A 25,599-nucleotide genomic window follows, 5' to 3' on the forward strand; every position below is an offset into this window, starting at 1 on the left:
CAGAGGATGTTCTCTGAACGTCTTCGGGATGTGTGCTGTTAGGATTAATAATTTTACGAAAATTATTTATTTTGTAAAAATGATATTTATTAAAATTCCATATTTTTGTGCGTGAAACGCGAATTTGAAAGTAAAAACCCTTACTGTAACTTTTTTCCTCCTTAAGAGCGACAATTTGAATTTACCGATTCGTGTTTGACGCACAAAAATGAAGAATATTGCAAAGTGTCGGCAAAATCGGGAGAACGGAGCTGTCCTTCAGCATTACCCGTCGCGCATCAACGTAAAGTTAGTCGCACAAACGTCGCGCGCGAGTTTCGAGTTATCGATCGCGCGCGGGTCGGCGCGTGACGTCACCGCGGATCACGCCACATCCCCGCCCGTCGCGACACGCCGTCCGATTGGTCCACGCGCGGGCCGGCTTGTCTATATCGAGATCCGCGCACCGGCTGCTTCGCGAGTCGAGTCTGTTATACCATTACGCTCGAGTACGCGGTTGCGACGTGCGATGCAACGTGCGACACAGTGAGTTACTCGTACGACAAACTATACGCGCATATAATAATACCACTGCATGAGCGTTAACGCGACGAGATTGAAAGCGAGACGGTTTTTACAGTGAGCGCCGTACTTTAAACAAGCATAAGGTATGTACGTTAGAAGGGTCCTGTGTTTTTTCGAAAGTTCAATTTTTATCGCCGCGATATTTCTCTCGAGGTTCCCTCGTTTTGCGCAACACTAAAATAATTACGAGAGCGGTGTTGTGTGATTTTTCATTTCACGTGTGTCCTCGTTACTTATATTAACAAGACATTAACGGTACGCACTGGGAAGATTCGCACGCGCTTTCGAAAGGTAAGAGTAGACAGTCGTTGGAGATTATTTACTCTATCGATGCGCGTATAGGATATGGAATGCGTAGAAAAAAAGAATCCTATATTGAGTATATATATATATATACTTATATATATATATGAGAACACAGAGATTTATTTATATACATTGATCTCTCTTGAAGTTTGATCTTTGAATTCACGAGTATGAATTGAATTTATGCGTATAAAAGAAATCGCTCATTCACACACGTATATATTTGTATATATTTCTTTACGTAAACACTGACAAGCACGTATATAAATATTCGTGATACGCGAATGTACAATATTTTCGGAACCTTCCGGGAACCTTGCCTTTGGGCGCCGTTTAACTAACACGTGTAGCTTTCTAAGTAACCGTAATGCGGCTCGCAAAATGATCCGAGCGATACAACTGAGAGAAGGAAGGAAAATTGAGTCAGCTATATTTGCCGCTGACTGACGGTGTGTGTTGATGCTGACGCAGGTAGAAATCTGGACTTATCACGTTTCTTTTTATTGATACATCATTTTTTTCCTACAAGTTTTTTTAAATCATTTATATTACGTAATATATTCCAACGAAGAGATCGATTCGTTTTTCTGTCCGTCGTTTTTTTTTTATCCAATCTTTTACAAATGATTAAAAAATTATTTTGAATTTAAAGACTATCTAATATATATGCAAAGATAATATCTTTTATATTAATCTTTTTCATTTTAAACATACACAATTGTGATTAATGTTTAATTTTTTGCAAATTTATTACAAAATTATATTCTACATATTTTTCAAAGAGACTTTCTTAAATACGATAAAAATGTTTTTCTGTCAAAAAGCGAAGAATTATTTAGAATTTAAAGGCTACATATATATTTACAAAGATAATACTAAACTTTTATCTTAAACTCACCCAATTTCTATTTTAAATGTTTAAATTTTGTGTTAAAATATATTTACAAACACATAAAAATATGCAACTTCACTTATTTAAGGTTATTTCGTAATTTATATGCGTATTATTGATATTTCTGTTGTTTGCGAAGCGTTTTTCAGAATATTAGGTCAATTTCTTGCAGGCACGAGACGCGTGATTCCGTTGTTGTGTTTCGTGTTTCAATGTCACGTGTTTTCCATGTGTCGCGTTCGTGTGTGCTATGTAATCTGAAAGTATCTTAAGAGATTTAGATTCCTAAAGACGATAAGATATGTCTTTCGAGACATTTTTTGACGTTTGCGTTATTTGGAAAAATATTAAAATACAATAGAAAATGAATAGAATAAAAAGAAATCGAAGCGCGACGATGACAATCGGTCGACGTTCTTCGAAAATACGAATTCCATAAAGAATTTGCAATTTTAATTTTGAATTTTAAGAGCCAGTTTTCGGTTAACTTAATCAGTTGATTAAACTTGTGTTAAATTTAATAAATATCACATGTTCCAAAGTCCACAGAAACTTTTAATTTAACATAATACGAATATGTTCAATGGTGACACGAATGCTTTTAATACAAAACAAATGTAAACTTTGAGTAAACTTAAAAGTAATTTTGTGTAAAATTAACATAGTTTTAATGTAAAAATTGACTTAAAAAATATTAGTTTTACATTTATCGTTTCCACTTACACATTTTAAAATAAAATCAACATTTTTTCCTGTAAAAATTTTACATAGATAAATTTTAAATCACTAATAACATATATTGTAAAGTTAAAAATAGATGCACATTGTCTTATTTTTCCATTTTTTCAGTTTCGATTCAATTTAACATTTGAAGTCAATTAACACAACAGCAACATGCTAAATTAACACATTCATATGTTAAATATTTAACACAAAAATTTTGACGGGGATTATTTACAAGAAAACACAAATTTTCCAACCGTATACGGGATTGTGCTTTACAGTTGGTAATTCTTAAATTTAATCACTGGATCGAGATAATCGGAGATGATGGAATTGGCTTTAATTTAAATATCATCCGTTTGCGAAAAAAAATAAAAAAATAAAAACGAGGAAAGAGAGGGCGGAGGTGCGAAAGGGCGCGAGTAGTTCGTTATAAAGTTTGGAAACTCTTGACCGAGAAACGGCGCGTTTTCCATGCCGACAGGGTACGCTCGCGGCGTCCCATCGATCCCGCTCTCGCTAGTTTCAGGCGGCAAGATGGCCCCCTGGCTTTGATCTCGGAGTCGGTTTGTCTCCCGCGCTGGCGTTAGTGCGCGCATATGTACACGTCACATGCAAACTACATGCATGCGTGCATCCGGGATCGCAGTTACACGGGTCGCGCGTGACACGACGTTTTACCCGGAGAATCCGATCATCTGTGTCGCGATGACGTCGCGAACGAGTCGCTCGGACGGGTGTTGAGAGACCACGAACGAAGCACGGTCTCGCGTTCCTGAGTCTGACAGTAAGAGAAAGAGAGAGAGAGAGAGAATCACGAAGGAATTTTCTCTCTCGGGTTAGACACGTGGCACGGTGGTCCTTCGGCAACAAAGGCTCTTTCGACGACCGTGAGAAGCTGCGTACGCGAGAACGACGATGTAAGCAATGTTGAATTATTGTGTGTTAATTATGTGGAATGTAGAGAGCGATCCCGGAAGGGGAAGATACCTTGCCAGTGAATTTTGGAGCTAATTTCACGTGGGAAGTATCGCAGGTGTTGGATTCTCGGCGATTATCGAGATAGAATACGAGGGACTTTCGTGTTTGAGGTTAACGCGGAAGTGCGCAGCAGATTTCACACACTGGACGATTGATTATAATCTATTAAACAGGAATTGTATGTTATAACTTGTGACTGAAATATATGTAGCTGCTGCTCTCTCATGTTCTCTGATAGCTGTATAAGCATGATCGTTGCAAATTGCTGGCGTCGTTATCGTCGTTTAAAACCATAACATTGAATTGAATATATATATATGAGAGAGGAAGAGAGAAACTGTAATTGTGCGATCTTCGCGAAGTAGCCAAACAGATGGTAATGTAAACAAATACTCATCGTGTTTTCGACATGTTCATAAAACTTCTCGATGATTTATCAAGACTGTTATATAACATTTACGTAACATAATTTTCAATTTAAATTAGCCGTCTCAAGTCCACTGGCAAAGTATCCGCATCTTTTCCTGAATCACACTCTCGTTATGTTATTACGAGAAACAAAGGATTAGTGTTGAGAGACAAGAGGACGAAAAAAAGTGATCCCTCCGAGACTCTTTTAACGCGATATTATTGTACACAAAGAGAATTTTCTTTTAGAATTTACCTTGAAAATCATGGTAATCGTGGGACATTATAATAAAAAAAAAAATAAATATCTGCCACAATAAGATATAAAATATGCTCGATTAATTGTACTATGTACATATTAATATATTTTTATTGTGATAATTATTTAATCATTAAAATATTAAAATATCTCATTATCATAATGATCATTAAAATATTTAACTGATAAAATTCTTCCAATTCCATATTGTCCCACGATTACCCATCAATCATATTTAGATTTTTCGAGTAATTTCTAAGAGAGAATTCTGTAGTTGTGCGTTACACTTGTCAATTTAAATCGCGGACCTGGAACGACGCCGGAACATCGAGCTCGACTTCGAGGACGGTCAGGCGCCGACCTGGTTTTTTGGCCTCGACGTTACATACATATATACAGCATCATTATTCCGCGTTAGATCATTGATTCGTGTCGTTCGATTTTATTGTAGTATCGTGGCGCGCGATAGTTGTCTCACTCGAGGTCTAATTGACAAATCAGTCACGTGTTACGTTAGTTAACTGTCAGATGTACCGTTCGAAAACGCGTAGAGCAAAGTCTTCAATGACCGCTATCGTGAGCGATAACCCGATGACGTCATTATCTTTCGCGTTGACAGTTACGAATGAGATAAACTTATATTCATTAACGGTACACATACATCAAATATAATAAATATTTGTACATATTGAACAATGGAGCGAGATGATATCGATTTGATCAAAGGAGCAGCATGCATATTTATTTGAGAAATTGTTTTGATCCTTGTCAAAGAAAAGGGGGACGATAGAATAAAGTGTGTTAATATCTTTCGAGAGTTTCGCTCGTATACACAGAGAGCATTTTCTCTTAGAATTCATCCTGAAAATCACGATAATCATGCGGGACAATAATTGGAAGAGTTTTATAAAAGTTATTAATATTTATCACAAATAAAAATATTAATATCTACCACAATAAGATATAAAATTTCTATTTTTTGTTGTGAATATTAATCAGAGAAACTCTTATAAAATTCTTGAAATACCATTATTTTCTACGATTAGCACGATTTTCAGGGTAAATTCTAAGAGAAAATTCTTTCCGTGTAGATCGTCCTCGATAAAAAAAGAAAGAAAGTTCATCCGCGGATATTCGTTCTCGACACGAAGAAAGAGCCAAACAGCTGTTCCGTCACCGGGGGCATCAATTCCATCGGCTGTGATCGCGTGGCATCGCTTGATCGAATGATCCCAAATGAGGTCCACGCGCGCAGCGGGTTCGCGATCAAAGATCAAAGGTGCACACATATATATAGTAACGATTCACGATGCTCGTGCGATTCGCGGTACTTGGCGTGACACAGTCGTTCATTGACCGTCCGAAGACAACGTTGTGCCATTCCTGTCCTCTCTCTCTCTCTCTCTTTCTCTCTTTTCGTTCTCCCTTTTGCTGGCGCGTTACATACCCTATATTAAATTCGTCTTCTCCCCACGCGCGAGAAAGAAGAAACGCGCGCGCACACGCGTACACACACACCCACGCACACCACCATTCTTGACCCTTGAATCGCGCGTAGTGATAATTTCCTCTCCCGCGATCGCGGTGGGAAAAACGAGCGACAGTTGGCTGGAAGCGACAGCAGTCTCTCGGGGCAAGCAGGAAGGCGCGAAATAAGGGGAATCGACCGTATTGTGTTTAAGACTCGCAAGGTAAGCGACGACCCTGATGTTGCTATGCTGGTCCCCGGTGCAATGTGTTTTCGCCACCAGATATCAGAACTCCATCGTCTCGCGCTTTCTCCAAAATTCTGCAAAGATAAACAAGCCTATGCGCGATAAACAAGAGGAATAATATATCACGAATAAACTTACATTTTGTTTACATTTGTCTTTGGATGTATATCCTACGCAGAGAGAATTTTTTCTTAGTATTTATCCTGAAAGTCATATGGTATAATCGTGGGACGATGTAATATTGGAAGAATTTTATAAGAGTTCTATAATTAATATCTATCGTACAATACAAAATATTAATATCTATGTTAATATATATAGATTAATATCTATGTTAATATATATAGATTAATATCTATATTAATATCTACCACAACCAGATATAAAATATGTTCGATTAGTTTTACTATGTATATAGTAAAATTTACTATGTACATTTTTTATTGTGATAAATATTAATTGGAGAAAGTCTGATAAAATTCTTTCAATATTATATCATCCCACGCGATTACCATAATTTTCAGGATAAATTCTAAGAGAAAATTCTCTCCGTGTAGTTCCATTACTCTCTATGCACTCTCATCTCTTAATTACAAAAATATATATTATAAATAGATAACATGTGTAACATATCTATTATATATCTGTATGTATAATATTGTGTATACATATTGTTGTACTTATTTGTTATACATATATGCAGATACATGTATTGCATATTATAAAACTATAAATATATTATAGAATATAATATTTATAATATATAAAACAATTCTGTTTATTAATAAACTTATTGATTGATCTCGCTCGATGTTAATTAAAATTTCCACGAAAATTAACGCGTTACTTTTAATCGCTATTCCTAGAGATTGTGATTGCGCAGATTTCTCCGATATCAAACGGAAACGCGATTATAATGTTTCTTCGCAAATTTCTTCGAAGATGTCAAGAACTTTCACAATAATGCGAGTCATCTTTCGGTGCGTACAAGTCGTCGGTTTTTTCCGTTTTACACCATATGCGTCAACATCGTTCGTGCGACAATTCTTGAAGTAAACCGTCAGCTTCCCGGAGGACGCGACTCATGGAGAAATTATATTATGACGCTCTCGGTGTCAATGCACGTTGAACTGACCGAGCTGACTCACGACCGGAAACGCGCGTAATCAATTTGCAATTTTATCGAGATGACTCGAAAAATTTTCCAAAATTTAACATTGATATATATTCAGTGAGATCGGCGGCAATCATATTAATCGTTGAACGGAAAAATTGCATGCATCGTGTCGATATTTTTTACCTTCCGGTTTTATCAAAATATATATATCAAAGATCGCTCTAATTAGAATTCTATGCATTTTTATTTAACATTGCTCTCATTATTTTAAGATGTTATATATTTATTAAATGTATCTTTTGTAATTAAGACATGAGAATAGAGAGAATAATAGAAAATTAGAATTTTACATCTAATTAAGCAAATTGTACACTGCATTTGCATACTGTTTATTGCATACTAACCACGCCATAATTCTTTTTGGCATTTAAGTCTACGTAAACGTAAGCTGTGATTGATTGTTAGAATAATCTTGGTTCTTTATTGCTTTCACGTGACAAGTCGCATGTTTTATCGTTATAAATGGCAAAAAGACATTTTTTTGAAAAAAGAATAAATAATCTTTATCGATACGTATTCAATTAAAAAAATTTTTTCTTAAATATATCATCTTGAAAAACTGGTATACATATATTGTTTAATCTTATGTAATTCTTATATTTTTTTACAACGATAAAATAATTTTTATTTATTTTTTTGTTTGTTAACTAATAATTGTAAGATCAAATGGAGATATATTCAAGCTTATAATAAATTACTAAAATATTCTTAATATTGTCTGAATATTTGTCTTATATATGAAATTTTTTTAAAGCTATCAGCATCATTATTTTTACCACATCTGATTATACATGAAGATACATATAACAGTAATATGTTAAGCTTCAGTGTCATATATTAAGAATGCGACACGCATATATTTGATGACACTGATAAATATTGCACGCGATGCATTAAATACTTTTTTATTGACTTTTTATTGATCATTTTTGGCAAATTTTAAATAATCCGTGATTTAATAATCGATGTTGATTTGTTGTGTAATATATATTTTTTTTTATTGATTACATAAGAATGTGTGTATGTACATCGATGAAAGATTATTAATGAAGTACTTGCTGGAGAGCATCTTCCTCGATCGATCGCAGCTACGATTTCGCGAATTCGAGAGAATAGATATTCGTGTCAGACGGGACGTGGACGATCGACTAGACGGAAACAATCCGTAAAGTAGTACATGGTGGTTTCATCATTGACCGCGCGCGAGGTTATTAATAATGGCGATGAAGCATGAAATCTCTTCCCCTTCGCGTGGTCCCTCTTTCAGTTCTCTTCCGCTCTCGTGACGATACATTATTGGCTTTTTTTTAGATTGACGCGAATGTAGAATTATCTTACTCTCGTCTTAGAAATCGGCAAACGATGTATAATTGGTGAAATCGCACGTACAAAATATCATTAAAATTGCTATTTTCTTTCTAATTTCGCTTCGATTTAAATCGATACATCCTGTGGACGCGGTAATTTTCGATTAGTTCTCCTAATTTTTTTCCGACAGGATGATTTATATCAAAGTCACGTACAATCTAAATTTAAAAATTATGCTATTATATATTTTCATGGCCGGAAAGGATTAATATAAGACTTATATTACTATATGTATGAGAGTACACTTTAATACACATATTTTAAGTATGACCTGTTTTGATAGGAAACGCGCGTTCACTTTCGTTTAAATTGTTGCTAATATTACATAATCAAGATTTATACAAAGAAAATATATGAGTTCTCTTTGAAATTTTTCGAGAAATCTCAGTGATAACTGCTAATGATATGCTAATACGACCATTTAAATGAAAGAGAGATCATTTCTTAAATATTATTTTGAAAATACACTTCGGAAGTCATACGCAAGATCTGTTGGACTTATATAATTAGCTATTGCCATAGTATTTTTTTTTGGCTCGCGAGTTAACCACGTCAATCGATCTTCCTGTTATATAAACTATAATCAAATAAAAGAGAAAATTCCTGACAAATTCTAAACTACACAGAGAATTTTCTCTTAAAATTTACCTTGAAGATCATGTGGTAATCGTGGGACAATATGATATTGGAAGAATTTTATAAGTTTCTCTGATTAATATTTATTGCAATAAAAAATATTAATATGTACATAGTAAAATTATATTTTATTATGGTAAATAATAATATTTTTATTTGTGCGGTAAATATTAATCAGAGAAATTCTTATAAAATTCTTCCATATGTCCTACGATTACCATTATTTGCAGGGTAAATTTCAAGATAAAATTCTCTCTATATAAGTTTCTAAACTCGCATGGCTCGCACAACTTCTTTGCAAAGTTCGCTATTCATCTTCCGCAGCAGATCATTTTTTATTTCGTCTTCATTCTTCTTTTGACCGCCAAGTTGTTTTCTAGTCGGCGTTTATAAGAGATATATCTGTGGAATATTGAACGTGATCTTTGTTCGGCCTTGTGTATAGTGTGATACGATCGATCAATAAATTAAAGCACATAATATCCGCGGGAGATCTTTATTTGCCGAGCTCAACAATTGATCCAATCCGAAATATACTACAACAGTTCAGTTTGCAAGTTCGCATTACGGTGTTAAATGAAATGTTTACGCCACATCGAGTGTCTCGCAAAGATTATTTTCTCTTGTAGTTTTATCGCTATCACGAACCAACGCGGATCATTTGTGTTAAATGACTTAATTAATTCGTTGCTCTCTGTAGTATCTCCGGTTATGTTCGTCATCACATTGATTCGCGCGCGAATGTAATAAACTTACATAACAATTTGTTACGGAATAACTTAGGTTAAAAGCGTGCCTAATTATAATGATTGATGTAAAGTGAAACATGTAAGCATCAATTGTTTGATACTTGTATAACTGTTTGATCTTTGTATTATAGTCTAATTTTAAATTCTAACATATATTTCAACGATTGGTTATTCATTTAATTTTGTGGTTGAACTGTTGTAAAGAGTTGTCGCTTGTCAACCAAAATTAACATATTTAAAATAGATATTTCGTTTTGAAACTCGTCGTCACTTTATTTCTATTTTTTTACATTTAATTATTATAATTATTATAAGATATAAAGTTGAAACTAGGATTTTGCGTAAGTAAAAGAATAGATTTTACAATATTTTTGATACTGATTTTTCGTTATGAATGTATTTTTAATTGATACCATACCATTAATATACATATATTTTTAAATATTTCTTTTTATAGAATTCTCTGATAAATATAATCAATTATCTCAATATTCCAAATTTTTTTAATAGATTATTTTTTGTATGACAAAATAAGAAAGAATAAAAATAATTATTTAAATTTGCAATTATTTCCAAAAATGTATAATTTTGATTTATCTGCGCTTATATTTGCATGTGTTATTTAAAAAAAGTGGTTTTAGATTCAACATTATATAATGAATGAGAATATTGAGATGTTAGTCGATATAAAATTTATGAATATTGAGAATTGGATGTTACCAGAGACAAGATCATCTTATATACATAGATCCACTTACCACAAATCGTGTGATAAAAATAATTTTTTATATACTATATATATTTATTATATAATTATTTTTAATAATACATTAGAAAAATTTTAAGAAATATGAATAAACGAATTAATTTAATATTTTCTCGGTTCATGAAAATTATAGACATTATTACGAATAAGTGAACCTATTCCTACAAGTATTTGCAATATTTTTCTTGAATACCTGTATTCTTATTACGGTTATTTTACTGTGACACGCGAGCATCCAGACTCGTTGTGTTCGATTTGGGTTAAGCTACAATCCTTAGAAACTCGTCAGTTAGCATTGAATTACGTATGCATATACGATTGTGTCACGTTCGTTAAATATGTGTTACGGAGGACGGGTCATTCTTCTATCGCGGATATGAGTGCATCGTGACTTATTTCAACATATTTATGGGGGACGTTTGTGTTTGTAAATTGGGTCAATGGTCGGCCTCATTTTGTTAAATTAAGCCGACCAAGATTGATGATTCGTCAATACGTTACATAGGAGGTAGATCAACATTTCTTGTTCGTAAACATAAAACGATACACGCTTGCGATTATAGATGTGAAGAAAATATAAATGGAAATTTGAAACATCAGAAAAAAGATATCTGCATGTAAATGATTGCTTAGGAAAAAATTTATTATCAAGACTTTTTTTTTGTTAAATGTTAATTAAATCTGTAAAAAGTAAAAAAGTGATTTCATAAAGTTAAAAACATAACTGTATTTTAATGAACTTTACGTGATAATTTCCAGGAATTAATAAACTATTGCACAATTTATATTAAAGCAAATTAATTCTTTTCTAAAATATTGAAATAATTAAATATTTTTCGCTCTCGACGATTTGTTGAATTATTTTATAAAATTTATAAGAACATTGTAATATTCAACAATTATATTATACTTTAGTATAAATAATAAATAATATACATCCGTGAGAGGATTACATTATGAATAAGTATACAAAACATGTTCAACACTATCAAGTAAAACACTCGACGTGGCTCACAATTAATTCGTGTTATATGATGTAAACTACTTTGACAGTATAGTACAGTTGTACAAAACAGTAATACAATGACATCGCGACGTGTATACGCTTAGGAAGGATATCGTGTTCAAAATAAACAGTATTATTCACGCGTCGGTTTCGAATTATATCCTAGTAGCTTATAAACGTTAAGTGTTGAAAGTGTAATCAATCGCGAGCATTCGTCGTGGTGACAAGTCGCGGTGTACGAAGGTTGCCGCCACGAATACAAGTAGTGACGTAACGCCTGGAATAGTGCCATTGGACGGACCTTTATCGGTATTACGACGGTCTTTTTCTTCTGTATCTGCCTCTCTTTGTGGATATTCGCTCATGCAGAATTGCACTTTGGACTCGCCGATAAAGCGAGCGATAGAGCAACTGTTGATTACAAGTGAAAAAAAGTAAAAAGGCACGCAAGAATTTCACCTTAAGGATTTTTCTGTTGCGTATAGGAATCTGATCGTTCAATGTTACGAGATATAATTTTGCCCATCTCACAATCAATATCAGGACGCAGTTCATGATGATGCACTGTAATTAATGGAAAGCATATATTAAAAGTGTCTCTTGTATCAGTTTTTTAAAGCGTCTTATAGATTCGATTTTTATCTCTTCTTTTTAACATATAGCTTCATAATTCACATATGTTCAAAGATAAGACATATTTTAAGTATTCAGATTCTTGTATCTTCGTTGAGAGACAGATTTATGTAATCGAGAGATATGTATGAATTACATATTTATTTTCTATTAAAGATTATCACTACGGAAAAAAACTCATGTTAATATATTTCATGTCGTATAACTTGACGAAGTAAACACGCGTGAGCGTTCTTTGTACCATCGATCAATATCTGTGGATAGTTATCGTGAAGGAATAGCTGCGAACTTTGAATCTTAAGACTTGCGAAACGGGTCGAGCAAGGTTCACGTTCTGTATTATTTATAACGTTCGTTTTTATGTTTATTCTTTGCTCTCCGAGCGATTGTGTAAAAACATTTGTGAGATTAAGAGTAAATTATGTATTCAAAAAGAGAAAAAAAGATATTTTACATTTGTAATTTATACCTTGCGTTATATAATTTTTGACAAATTGTCGTGATTTTCCATTTTGTTTGACATTTGCTTTTGAATAAAACCCACTTGCAAATCACGAATGCTAAATCTGTTCGTAAGAATAATAGGCTGCTTCTCGCATCTTCGTACGAAGATAAAAATTTACATCATTAATTTAGGTTGATCAATCAAGCATATTGATGCAATTAATGCAAGAAAAATCAAACGCAAACGTCATGCGTGCACAGAGAATATTTTCTTAGAGTTTACCCTGAAAATCAGATTTACTGATTAATATTAATATAATAAAAATATTAATATCTACCACAAAATAAGATAGAAATTAAATAATAAGAAAATATATTCGATTAATTTGCTAATATGTACTTATTAATATTTTTTATTGTGATAAATATTAAATCTTATAAAATTCTTATAATATATACCATATTGTCCCACGATTACCATGATTTTCAGGGTATAAGTCTAAAAGAAAATTGTCTCTGTGTATGGATAAAGCCGATAGCAATAACTTTCAGACTTCGATCGCGGAAACTCTTAGCTATCTCCGTCGAACATATACCGCGTTTCTATTGCGTGCAATGCGCGCGTTTCGTCCGCGGATTGACGCGTGTATCGGGGTCAAAGTGCACTTGACCGTGTCAGTTGCCGCGTGGTTAACGGATCATAAGGACCGCGATGGGCAAATTGCGGACAATTTCGTCCAAGAATTCTTGCTTTCTCGAATAGGCCGATGACGCGACGATTTCACGATGAAAGATCCGTCTCAATCTTTTTTTTTTTTATAAGAGATCTCTATTTTATTTCGCGTAAAAGTAGTACGTATACTTACGTCTTACGTATATAAATCGAGGTATGTAGACCAAACTGTCACGTCATAGAATCTTGCTTGTTAAACGCGAGTAAGGTCGTATATAGGTAATATGTGTGTGAATGTATAAATTTTGATCCGTTGTAGTCTGATTATTTTTATAGTGCGAAGATCGGTTACGAGTTTAAAGTTTGTTACATGCAAACTACAGCCGATCTGTCATTAACTTATGTCCAACTTCTCTGTTGGCATCATTCGCAATCATGTCTTTTTATTCTATAGAGTATATACATATGTATGTATTGCAACTTCATTACTCATGCGCATCATATATTTAGATTTCTTGTTATATAGAGGCTACTTTGGCGCATAATATCATGCAATCAAATCTGAATTTGTATAACGTTATATAAATAACATCTCACGGTTGAGAGGAGACGAGGAAAACAAATTTCGCGACATGTAGAAAATTACCATCTGTGGAATATTCAAAGATGCATAACATTATTGCGTGCTGCACTGATATAATAAGATATCATGATATAAAAATAACGAAGTAATACATTTTTTATTATATACAAGGATAATCCTGTGCAAGCTCTGACATTAGAAAATGCATTTTTTCAATTTTCTTTGAATGTACAAAATTTTCGATCGATCGATATATGTACAAGTCATGCGATATATACTATAGTAACGCATTTAAACGAAAATAAAATCTATTTTTTCAAGTACAGGGTGTCCCATAGGAAATTGCTGAAACTAATCAGCTGTCATTTTTTTAATGCAAGCAGTTATTGAGAAAACAAAAATTGTGTTGAAAAGAGGAAAGTCTGCAGTTTTTAATGAATATAAACAAAATGTTTGTATACCAGTTTATTTTATTGATAAAAAATAACGAAGAAAGTGCTAATAATCACATAAAATCATGTTAACTAATGATAAATATTTTCAACGGTACCAGATTTAATAGCAGGTATTAAAAGGATCCATCAATAACATTAAAAATAACATGTTAGAAAAAGTTTTTACGAGTTTTCATAAAAGACCAGAATTTTGTACAAATTCAAATGGTGCCCACTTCTAAAATATTTATAGTTAACATATGTGATTATTAGCACATTTTTCATTACTTTTTTTTCAATAAAATAAACTGGTATACAAACATTTTATTTATATCCATTAAAAACTGTAGACTTTCCTCTTTCCAACACAATTTTTGTTTTCTCAATAACTGCATGCATTAAAAAATGACAGCTAATTAGTTTCAAGCAATTTCCTATGGAAGACCCTGTACTTATTTGCGTGTACGCGAGAGATCGCGCGCCTCTTCGCGGATTAAGATTTTTTACTCCTTAACGCATCGACCTGAGTGCATCGATAACGCTGCGATTGTCGTGGGTGAAAGGATCGAGAAACGATTTTTCTCGGCTTTCTCGAGATATCTGCGAGCGACGATCTCGAGGCTCTCTCCACCAAAGTCGACGAGAGAGTCGTTTCGACGACGAGAACATACTTGAATGCCCCGCATGCAATTCCGGAGTTCTTGACTAACTTGCGCCGACCTTGGGGTGTGGTTTTTCTTGCAGTGTGTCGATTAATCCGCATCAGAGAAAGAGAGAGAGAGAGAAAGAGTGGCACCCAGAGGCGATAAAGAGTGTCGATCTTGGAATTAAGGGTGACCGGATATAACCGCCGCCACCATGATTGTGGACGATAAACAGTGAGTCGGTAGCGTAGTAAAAATGCGCTGCATAGCTCGTAGATGAATGAGCTTCCACTATTAAAAGCGTGCCGCACATCCTGCGGCGCCCGCATGAGTTTCTCTCTCTTTGCTGGATCCTTTCACTATCGCTTTGACGAAATGACAATCCCTCGAACAGCGCGCGATGTTTCAAGTGTGCACTAACTCGAAGGGCCAAGAGCTTCCTAAACACATCCGGTATATAAATCGAGCCCTTCGAACTTTATTTTGCCTCGTTCTTATTTATAGCACGATATTCACAGCTTATGTTTCTCCATATAGTCGTCTTCTCTGTTGCAATTGCATTTATTATATCTAAAAATGCATTCACACTTGAATATATTTGTTTTTCTCTTATGCTTCATTTTATTTTCAATTCTGTCGCAGTGACATATTTCGCAATAATCAGTTGAACGACTGTGATATGCATCAGCTGTTTCTCAGCCGCTTCGATTTATATCTCTGTTTCTTATTTCTGGCACGATTTTTTCTACGACTTTTATTTTCGATGTTATCAGCATGCAAATCGTAGCTAGAGATCGTACGATTAGTATATTGAGCACTTTATAAATTGTGACAGTGTAATCTCTTACACAAACTGACAATGAGTATGTCACGTGTTACATAGAAATCGAAGGTTGCAGAAATCAAGTCAAGAATCACGTTGCTACATTTAATAAAGAACAGAAAATGTTTTGTGAATATGCCTTTATTTTTTTTTTTTTTCTAAAAAAATATGTTCGTAGAAATATGAAGAAGTTGAGTAATCAATATTATCACAAAAAATATTGTAATTTTTTTAAAAATAGTTTAATACAATTTTTTATGATAGGTTTTTTTCAATAATGCTTATTGAATTCAATAATTAATTATTGATTAGCATTGAGTATAAATAAATCTTGAATTCGATGTAACTATTTGCATCAAATTTGAATGATTTTGAATAGTTTGTTTTTATTTTATATAGCTTTTCGTTTGTATGTCAAACTTTGGATTTTGCATGATTATAGGACATTATGTGATATGTTAATCTATGCTATAAATATACTAAAATATGTTGTAACTACGCCAAGTAAACATACAATATATTACAAGGATATACATATATTACATATAGACTTAATTCACATATTGATTTAAGAAAGAAACTAAGGTATGATATTTATTTTTTCTATTCGAGTATCAAAAGTAGATAATAGAATAAAATAGGAATAATAATTTCTCTTAATTACACACGCAGGTGAGTCATTGATATTTTGTAATATATTAATTCCTCATCAAATACATGATTCTTTGTCATTTTGTCCTTACGATATTTTTACTTATTTGTGACCCATTTTCCATGAAAATTACCTTATCACATATAAAATATATTTATAAATAAAATTCGTAATTTAATTTTTTGTCGTATACGTTTTCTCTAAACACGTCTTCTGCTGCATCGCAAGAGAAAAAAAAAGTTATCGACATAATCCGTACTTGCGTCATAATTCCTATTTGTTCTATCGGATTACGTGGAAGCAGTTTATTTCTTGATTTGCAAGAGGAAAATGTTTATTCGACGGAAATTTATTGCGTTGCAAATCGTTGAAAGAATAATCGCAAGTACATGTCCACCCAGAGAGATAAAAAATACGGCATTTAGAGCAGCGAGACATCTGTTACCGCATCTGGTCTTCCTGTCCTCTCCCCTTGAACGTCCGTCTTATACGCACGTTGAAGACTCTTTAAGGCACGCACGACAGCATAGATAAGACCCGAAAGGCTCCATTCGTTCGCCGCGTGAACTCTCGCGACGTCCAAAGTCCGCGACGATATTGAAATCTCGATCGCGTGTTTTCTCTCCTCGGCATCTTCCTCCTCAATACCTGTGTACTTCGATCCCAATCATTATACAGGGTGACATAGAATTATCGAATATGCCTTTTTAATCATTTTAGGAACAAATTTTGACACATAGAGAGAGTACCAGAGTAAGAATTTGCCTAACATGCGAGACTTTATTATGATAAATGAAAATTAAAAACAAGATTATATGTCTGTTATCTTATCTATTTACGTTTTCATATTTATATATTCGGGTTTATTATTATTATTATTTTTTTTTTTTTTTTTAAAGAGGTACGTATCGTCAAAAATAATATTTTATCGTTAAAACAATATTTTTCTATAGTTGAAATAATATCCAATCTTTTTGGTGCACCTGTAGTTTGATGTTTTATTTTGCGATCTTGTAAAACAGAATTCAAAAAATTTTTTTTTAGTTATGCTTTTTTGCTTTATTTCTCTTATCTTTCTTCTACTTAATGGAACATAAATTATATATAATTAACAAATCTTTTTTTTATAACGGCTAATATACTTTTAATTTTACATCATATCATGTCGCGTATTTTATAATTAATTTATTACTGTTCTCTCTGTATTTACCATGAAAACAAGTATGTTTATTAATTAACGTAAACTGAAATTTTCGATACAAGCTTATTTTACTAATTGCTTTAGAAATGTCATAAATTTGCGTCAATTTATATCAAGCCAAGAATAAATTATTTATCATTCTTATATTTGTATCGATTTTACATGCATTAATATATGTAGTTATATGCATTATTAATGAAATTAAAAATAGCACATGTAATAATAATTATTGTACATATTTGCGCCAATAATAATACATTATTCAGATAATTAATAATTATGTATATTTTAGTGCTATTATATTTTTGTGATAATTAAATAACTAATTATTTTAAAAATATTTTTATTGTTGCAAAATTATATTTTTTATATTTTTTTTCTATACAGACAATTCTCTGATAAAAAATTAAAATTTGACATTTTCCGTGCACGTTTTCCTTCGAACTTTATCATTTAAATAAAAAACACGACAAACTTTCATTCATTTGCATTTATAGTAATTACATATTTGTGCCAATAATATATAATTCAGAATAATTAAATGATAATATTTTAGTGATATTACATTTTTTGTGATAATAAAACAACTACACTATTTTATAAATATTTTTACTGTTGTAAAATTATATTTTTCTTCCATATAGACAATTTTTTGATGAAAAATTAAAATTGATCATTTAAATAAAAAACGCGACAGACATTCGTTCATTTGCCATTGAAAGTCGAATCGCAGAAAAACTCAGCTATATATAACATCACAATTAATGACATAACTTGTGTTTATTTGATTTGCATAATACTCATGCCGATCACAAGTGGTGATAGGTCTAGTCGACGTATACGATTAAATAAAATAGAAAGAAATCCCGATTAATTATTACAATATAGTTTCCGACGTGGCTGCTGACGTAACTGATAACATTCGTCGTATAAGTGCGACGTAAAGTTCAGGGATGATCGGTATATCGCGAATACAAGATATAGCGCAATCAGAATAATAGAGTAGAAAGGAATCAACGGAAGCAATATGTGAGTCCACTGATTTAAATTGACTTCAGCGCAGAATGATATTCTATTTCAGAACCGGAACTCGATATGATGACATTTTGCAATTAAAAATAAACTTGAGAATTCTCTGCTTTATTTTTTTATGCGACAAAAATAATTCGCGATCTCTCAATATTTTATACATTATAAGACAATTGTTCGCAACGTTAATATAATTTTGCGTAATTATATAAATGAAGAAAAATGAACTTATATAAATTTTTATGTAATTCTTTCCGCTGAAAAATTACCTCTTGTAGCGCACATAAAAAATCTTTTTCAAAGTTTAATGAGCGTTTTAATTACGTTCAAACGTAATATCAGGAAATTCAATCATCAAGAATACATAAATCTCGCAATATATGAAATATTTTCTTTTCGCTCGCTAAATTAAAAATCGATTGACAATGTATTTGCAGTTAACAAGATGTAACGTGATATACAATTGAATGTTTTTTTGTTGCGTTCGTCAATTAAATAGAATTTTTTTTCATTAATATTAAAAACCAACAATACAGTGTTTTAGTACTTTAAAAAGAGAACTAGAGAAATTCGAATTAATTGACTCAATCACATCTCCCTAGAAGTTCTTTGTATTAATTGATACGAGTAGAATATAAATTTATAATTATACACGTCTTTATAATTGTTGGTATACATATGTCTCGATTAAATTTTTATATTTTATTGCTTTGATTTGTTATTTTTAGCACTTTATCAATCTTAATGTATGGATGTATTGTGTATTTATTTGTGCAAGAATTCTTGCTTCTTTCACACATCTATAGCATGATAAGCCTTGCATTTATGTAACTACTCTACACAAGATAGATAAAGGTGCCAGATGTTTGACAGAAATTTCCAAAAAGAAATTAATCATTGATATTAATTATTGCTTACCGATTTCGCATATTTTATATTGCTTAATTATTTACATGTGAATTGTACATATATTTGACCATAGGCGTAGGATTTATTCCAGGGGGAAAAGGTGCATGATAACAATTTTTTGTTTTTTTTCTTTCTTAATTTTTTAAATTTAATTATTTTTGTTATTTTATTTTTATTTTTTATATTAAATATTTGTATTTATATTTTTATATTAAATATTTATATTAAATTATTTTTATATTAAATATGCAAATAAATTCCAGTGTTTATTTAAAAGAAAAGCAAATGTTTTTATTCAATTCAATTTTTTTACTGATTTCAAGGGGAGGCAAATGCCCCCTTTTGTTCTCTTCTGCGGACGCCCATGATTTTGCACGATGCATGACGACCCGATATTCTTTTATGCTTTGATATTGCACTCGTAGTGTGTGCAGATAAAACTTGCCTATATAGTATAGATTACTTAAACGTGATATACTCAGTAGTATCTGATAAGAGAATTTTGTTACCGTATAAAAATGACTATAAATGCTCGAACTCGCTCTTTTTGCGAGAATTATAGAATATTGCGACCGAATATAATTTTTCCAAAAGATCCAAAAATAAAGAGTCTATTTGTCAATCTATATTTATTAATCGCAGATTTTCGCACTTGTTATCATCTTTTTGCATCCAACTTTCGCAAGTGCCAAAGTAAAAAATTTCTAAATACAAATACTTAAACGATTTCTTTATTTATCAGGGAAATGGAAGGCTTCTGGATCAGCGGTGCGATCTCCGCGATCAAGGCTCTATCGTATGTGTACGACTTGCTGACGTTTCCCGTGTATCTTATACTTCAACGACCCTGGGAGAAGCGCAAGGCCTCTAGGAGGATCAAGGCCCGTCCGATCTCCAAGGATGAGCATCAGATCACTTATAGAAGCGTTGATTCCCCGAAGCCGATGCATGTCATGCTCGAACGTGATAAGGTCGACACTTTGGAAAAAGTGTTTCTCTGGGTTGTCAAGATGCACGGCGATAAAAGGTGTCTCGGTACCAGGCAGATCTTAGCGGAGGAGGATGAGCCTCAACCTAACGGTAGAATCTTCAAGAAGGTGAGACCTGGTCGAATGTAAAAATGAATAATTGTTTTGAAAATGAATAACAATTAAGGCTTTAATTTAAGATTTGAAGGAAAAGTTAATTCCGTATCGTAAAATTCCATTTGTTTTGCAGTATAAAATGGGAGAGTACAAATGGAAATCTTTCAACGACGTCAACAGGTTGGCCATTTCCTTCGGGCGAGGTTTGATAGAGCTGGGTATGAAGCCACGTAAGAATGTCGTTATCTTCGCCGAGACAAGAGCAGAATGGATGATCGCCGCACATGCGTGCTTCAAACAGAATTTCACGGTGGTGACGATTTACGCGACCTTAGGTGATGAAGCCATTGCTCACGGTATTAACGAAACCGAGGTGGACACCGTCATTACCAGTCATGATCTTTTGCCAAAATTCAAGCGGCTGCTGGAGATGGTGCCGGAGGTCAAGACAATTATTTACATGGAGGATCAACTCAAAACGACTGACACCAAAGGCTACAAGGTTGCATTTTGAATATCGTGAAATAAAAATTTGCGTTTAAATGAATTTACGCATTAAGCTATAAATAGAACACATTTTGTCATTTTATTTTTAAACAGTGACATAATAGTGTCAACGCAATAGCACTATTTGCGAAAAATATTAATTTAAATAATTGATTATTAAACGCATTATTCGAAAACGTTGAATCTCAGTCAGTAATATTTCCTTCCGAAAGTTTGCTGTCGCCTAATAGTATTGACTGTACTTTATTATATACTATTTACTCGATTGTCGATTATGTGTACTACCATTTATGACCAATGCGACTTATGATGTTATTTCTTCTTTTTAAAAATATTTTTCATAATTTATTTTTGTATTTTAGGATGGAGTGCGACTGGTACCCTTCTGCGATGTCGTCAAAATGGGCAACAATTCGAAGACGAGCGCTACTCTACCGAAAAGCGATGACACGGCCATAATTATGTACACATCGGGTTCAACTGGAGTACCAAAAGGCGTGATTCTCTCTCATAAGAATATTATAAGCACTTTGAAAGCGTTCTGCGACGCGGTAGAAATCAGATCGGACGATGTCTTTCTCGGTTTCTTGCCATTGGCTCACGTTTTTGAACTTCTGGCCGAAAGCGTTTGTCTTTTGAACGGAGTACCCATTGGTTATAGTTCACCACTTACACTTATCGACTCGAGTAGCAAAATTCAAAGAGGATCAAAGGGTGATGCCTCCGTTCTACATCCAACTTGCTTAACCGCGGTACCTGTAAGTATTTTTCCACATTTTTAGTTTTAAGTAAAGGAATTGCGATTCATACAAAGACTAAAATAAAATCGCCTTTATGCGATTTGTATTTATTTATCTGCAAGTAATTTTATTTTGATATAAATGTAACTACAAAAAAGAGAATTGATGAGACACACTATGTACATCTCGATAAATATAAAATAACCGTTTCAGCTTATTCTCGATCGTATCTCCAAAGGAATAAACGAAAAAGTGAAGAAATCCGGCGCGTTCAGGCAAGCCATCTTCAATTTTGCATACGAATATAAGCTAAAGTGGACTAAACGGGGCTACGAAACACCAATCTTTGATAAGTTCATCTTTGGAGCAGCAAAACAGGTGCTCGGTGGTCGCGTCAGGCTTGTTCTTAGTGGAGGCGCTCCACTCAGTCCAGACACTCACAATCAAGTGAAACTCTGTCTGTGCGTCACCGTAACTCAAGGATACGGTCTCACGGAAACGAGTTCTTGCGCAACTGTTATGGATAGTATGTATTCTAAGTCTCTCAAGACAAGGACTATTTGTATATTCTTCATTTTTATTTACTCTTCGCTTTCAGTGCATGATAGAACTACCGGAAGAGTCGGTGCACCAACCACAGTTTGCGATATCCGTTTGGAGAATTGGGAAGAAGCCGGTTATCGAGTTACAGATTATCCGCATCCCAGAGGAGAAATTTTAATCGGTGGCGACATCGTTTCCGCGGGTTACTACAAACTACCGGATAAAACGAAAGACGACTTCTTCCAAAAAGATGGCAGACAATGGTTCCGAACAGGCGACATCGGCGAGTTTCACGCGGATGGTTCTATCAAGATTATCGGTACGTCGCGAAAACTATATTGCAGCACAAAACTTATTCACTTCTACAAGAAGTAGATAGAAAAGTTTCAGTTCTACACTTTTACACTTCACATTTTTTATGTTAATTATGAATTTTGACATCTGTTAATAATGTGTCTTATAGATCGGAAAAAGGATCTAGTTAAATTACAACTCGGTGAATACGTTTCCTTGGGAAAAGTCGAGTCCGAGTTGAAGACCTGTCCTGTCGTAGAAAACATTTGCGTTTACGGAGATGCGAATAAAGCATATACTGTGGCGCTAGTTGTACCTAATCAACAATATTTGGAGGAAATTGCCACAAATCAAGGCATAACCGGAAAGACTCTCGAGGAACTTTGCAACGATTCACGAATTGAGAAAGTGGTACTTCAAGAACTTGTGGAGCAAGCGAAAAAATGTAAGTTTCTATTTATTTATAATCGTTATTCTCGCGTTCTCTATATTATCAATAGTTTGTTATTACTAAACGCGATATGTTGCTACTTGCAGGTAAGCTCCAAAGATTCGAAATACCCGGCGCAGTAAAACTATGCGCGGAACAATGGTCTCCCGACATGGGTCTGGTAACCGCGGCATTTAAACTCAAGAGAAAAGCAGTTCAGGAACGTTATCAACACGAAATTAATAGAATGTACGCCTCGTGATGTTCCGCTATAGGGTGCACCAAATGCTGCGCGTAATGGAGATATAAAATCTAAGAAATTCACCTTGTCCATAGTAGACGGTACCTCGATAATCCTCAGATATAAGGTATGTCGTAAGCTCACGTCACACGTTGATTACGCGGCAAACTCATGGTATTCGCGTGTGTAATCGTAGAGACAATTCCGATCCGTCGACATTTTTGGCAGATCAGTTATTGTCGATTCGGTACAACGGAGCCAAGAAAGTCGTTCGGAATGCGCCGAGATCTTTCGATCCGAAAATGAAAGTATCGCCTCTCGCATTTCTTCGTTGGGTCTTCCGAAGGTGACAAATTTTTCGCAATCTTTCATCGATTATCATACAAGTTGAGTATTTGGCTTCAAACAGCAAAAATTGATCCGGACAGCATGAAGGCGATGGAATTTTGTATCATCGTGTATCATCAGTTTTACGTGCGCATTTTATCGAGGACAGATCGATACGGTAAGTCATATTGTAGCGATTGAGAAATAAATGCTGCAAAATGATTGTTCCGTTAGAAAAATCGCCGCCGTCTCTCTCTGCCTTTATATTGATTATTTTTAATTATCTCAATTGATTCATCGTGCCTATATCGCAGTAGTGCACCTAATTGTTAGTATGTTAATGGGCCAGTCACGATATTTTTGCGAACGAGCTAATTTGCGTAAGTTTACAACTCGTACGGTGTACTTATTCTAAGTATTATTCAAAATCGTCGAGTTCGATCTTGGAAATGTTTTAGAAAGGATCTTCTCCGTGCTACTCTGTTATAGTAGTATGGCATTTGTATATATATAGAGGAGAAATGAAGTGAGAAATGAGGCTGCAAGTGTTGATGTAATTCAAGGAGCAATTTCAATAATATATAATATATTGTAAATTAAAAATTTTTCTCTATCTCATCGGATACTACCACTTAAAACAATATGCTCCGTCTTATACCGTCTGTGTATAATACGTATTCTGGTTACTTTTTGAAATGTTAATTTAAACATCACAATATTTTTCTCAGTAACAGGATTGTATTTTTGTGTATGTATGTATGGATGTACGAATATATGTATGTGTAAGCGTGTGTGATTGTTTCATTATTGTATGCTTGCACATATATGTTTGTAAGAAAGAGATTAGAAAATACGTACGTGAGCTTATGAAGAAATCATGTTTAAAAATCTATAATTGTTTTTTATTTTTAATCTTCTATGTGCATATCTCTGCCGGTTCGAATCGTAAGAGCGAATTAGTGTATATTTCGAGATGGAATTAAACATTTGTATATATATTCTGTGTATATATGCAAGCTGTTTATATATATTCAAGTATATAAAATCAAATATATCCTATATAAATATTTTATTATCTAATTTATATAAGAATGTGAAATACTTTTCTATCGACAACTAGAAATCAGAATATATTATAGTATATTAGCTTTTTTTTATATTTATGCAAGATATATATACAATATATATGCAATATATATGTATGTATATAAGATGCATAATATATTATATATATATATATATATATATATACGTATGTGTGTGTGTAAGATTATCTCGACATTAATTAAATTTAATTAATATGAATTTTAGTGTAGTTTATCCGCACGTTCTCTCAGGTTCTCTCGACGAATACGAACCGACAGAGAAATTAATGCAACTTTTAAGAAATAATCGATCGCGTAATAATGCACGTATAGCAATTAAGTTAATATGTGCGTTCAACGTTCATACAGACACAGAAGCTTAAATAATGCGTTTTTCGTATATTTTTTGTTCCGGCGGGAGTTATTGTCAATAGAGTAATCAACAAGGGCACGAAACGATAGGGACTAATGAGAGCCATGCAATTATCAGTGGCAGCTCGCACGTAATACACTATTTTTTTCACTCGCCACGAGAGTTCCTGCGATAGTTAAGTGTACGAGAGTTGGTACTAATCTCTTATTCGTTATTAAGCGTTGTACATTACTTAGATAGACATGGTCAATTGTCAGGTGTTATGGCATCACAAAATATAATTATTATTAATATGATTGATAGCATTATTATTATTATTATCATCATTTGGAAATAATGATTTACAAAATAAATGTACAAAGCTGTATATCACATCGACTTGAAAATGTCTCTTCGTTG

The 25,599-nt window shown here is 33.4% G+C and overlaps 1 protein-coding gene across 8 annotated transcripts; it reads left to right on the forward strand.

Moving 5' to 3' along the window:
- The first annotated feature begins 437 nt into the window (after positions 1–437).
- Positions 438–25,578, forward strand: Acsl (Acyl-CoA synthetase long-chain). Of its 8 annotated transcripts, none has more exons than XM_029321552.2 (9): positions 438–647; positions 15,062–15,195; positions 20,318–20,672; positions 20,794–21,162; positions 21,530–21,925; positions 22,121–22,433; positions 22,506–22,769; positions 22,914–23,189; positions 23,282–25,578. In XM_029321552.2, exons 2-9 carry the CDS (start codon positions 15,176–15,178, stop codon positions 23,434–23,436), a joined length of 2,148 nt encoding a protein of 715 aa, XP_029177385.1. In that variant the 5' UTR covers positions 438–647; positions 15,062–15,175; the 3' UTR covers positions 23,437–25,578. The 8 variants fall into 8 exon arrangements, with proteins under 8 accessions (XP_029177385.1, XP_029177389.1, XP_029177384.1 ...); XM_029321554.2 differs by lacking the exon at positions 438–647 and adding an exon at positions 3,034–3,405; XM_029321553.2 differs by lacking the exon at positions 438–647 and adding an exon at positions 5,491–5,824.
- Positions 25,579–25,599: the final 21 nt, after the last annotated feature.

The sequence above is a fragment of the Nylanderia fulva genome, unplaced genomic scaffold, assembly GCF_048542155.1.
Source record: "Nylanderia fulva isolate GAGA-0341 unplaced genomic scaffold, ASM4854215v1 Scaffold2, whole genome shotgun sequence".
NCBI classification, from domain to species: domain Eukaryota; kingdom Metazoa; phylum Arthropoda; class Insecta; order Hymenoptera; family Formicidae; genus Nylanderia; species Nylanderia fulva.

Bases quoted from the DNA above. Each gene is read 5' to 3' on its own strand.
- Acsl (XM_029321552.2), top strand. From the start codon at position 15,176: ATGATTGTGGACGATAAACA. The intron at 15,196-20,317 runs GTGAGTCGGTAG...TTTATTTATCAG, and splicing joins ATGATTGTGGACGATAAACA to GGAAATGGAAGGCTTCTGGA. The intron at 21,163-21,529 runs GTTGCATTTTGA...TTTGTATTTTAG, and splicing joins CTGACACCAAAGGCTACAAG to GATGGAGTGCGACTGGTACC.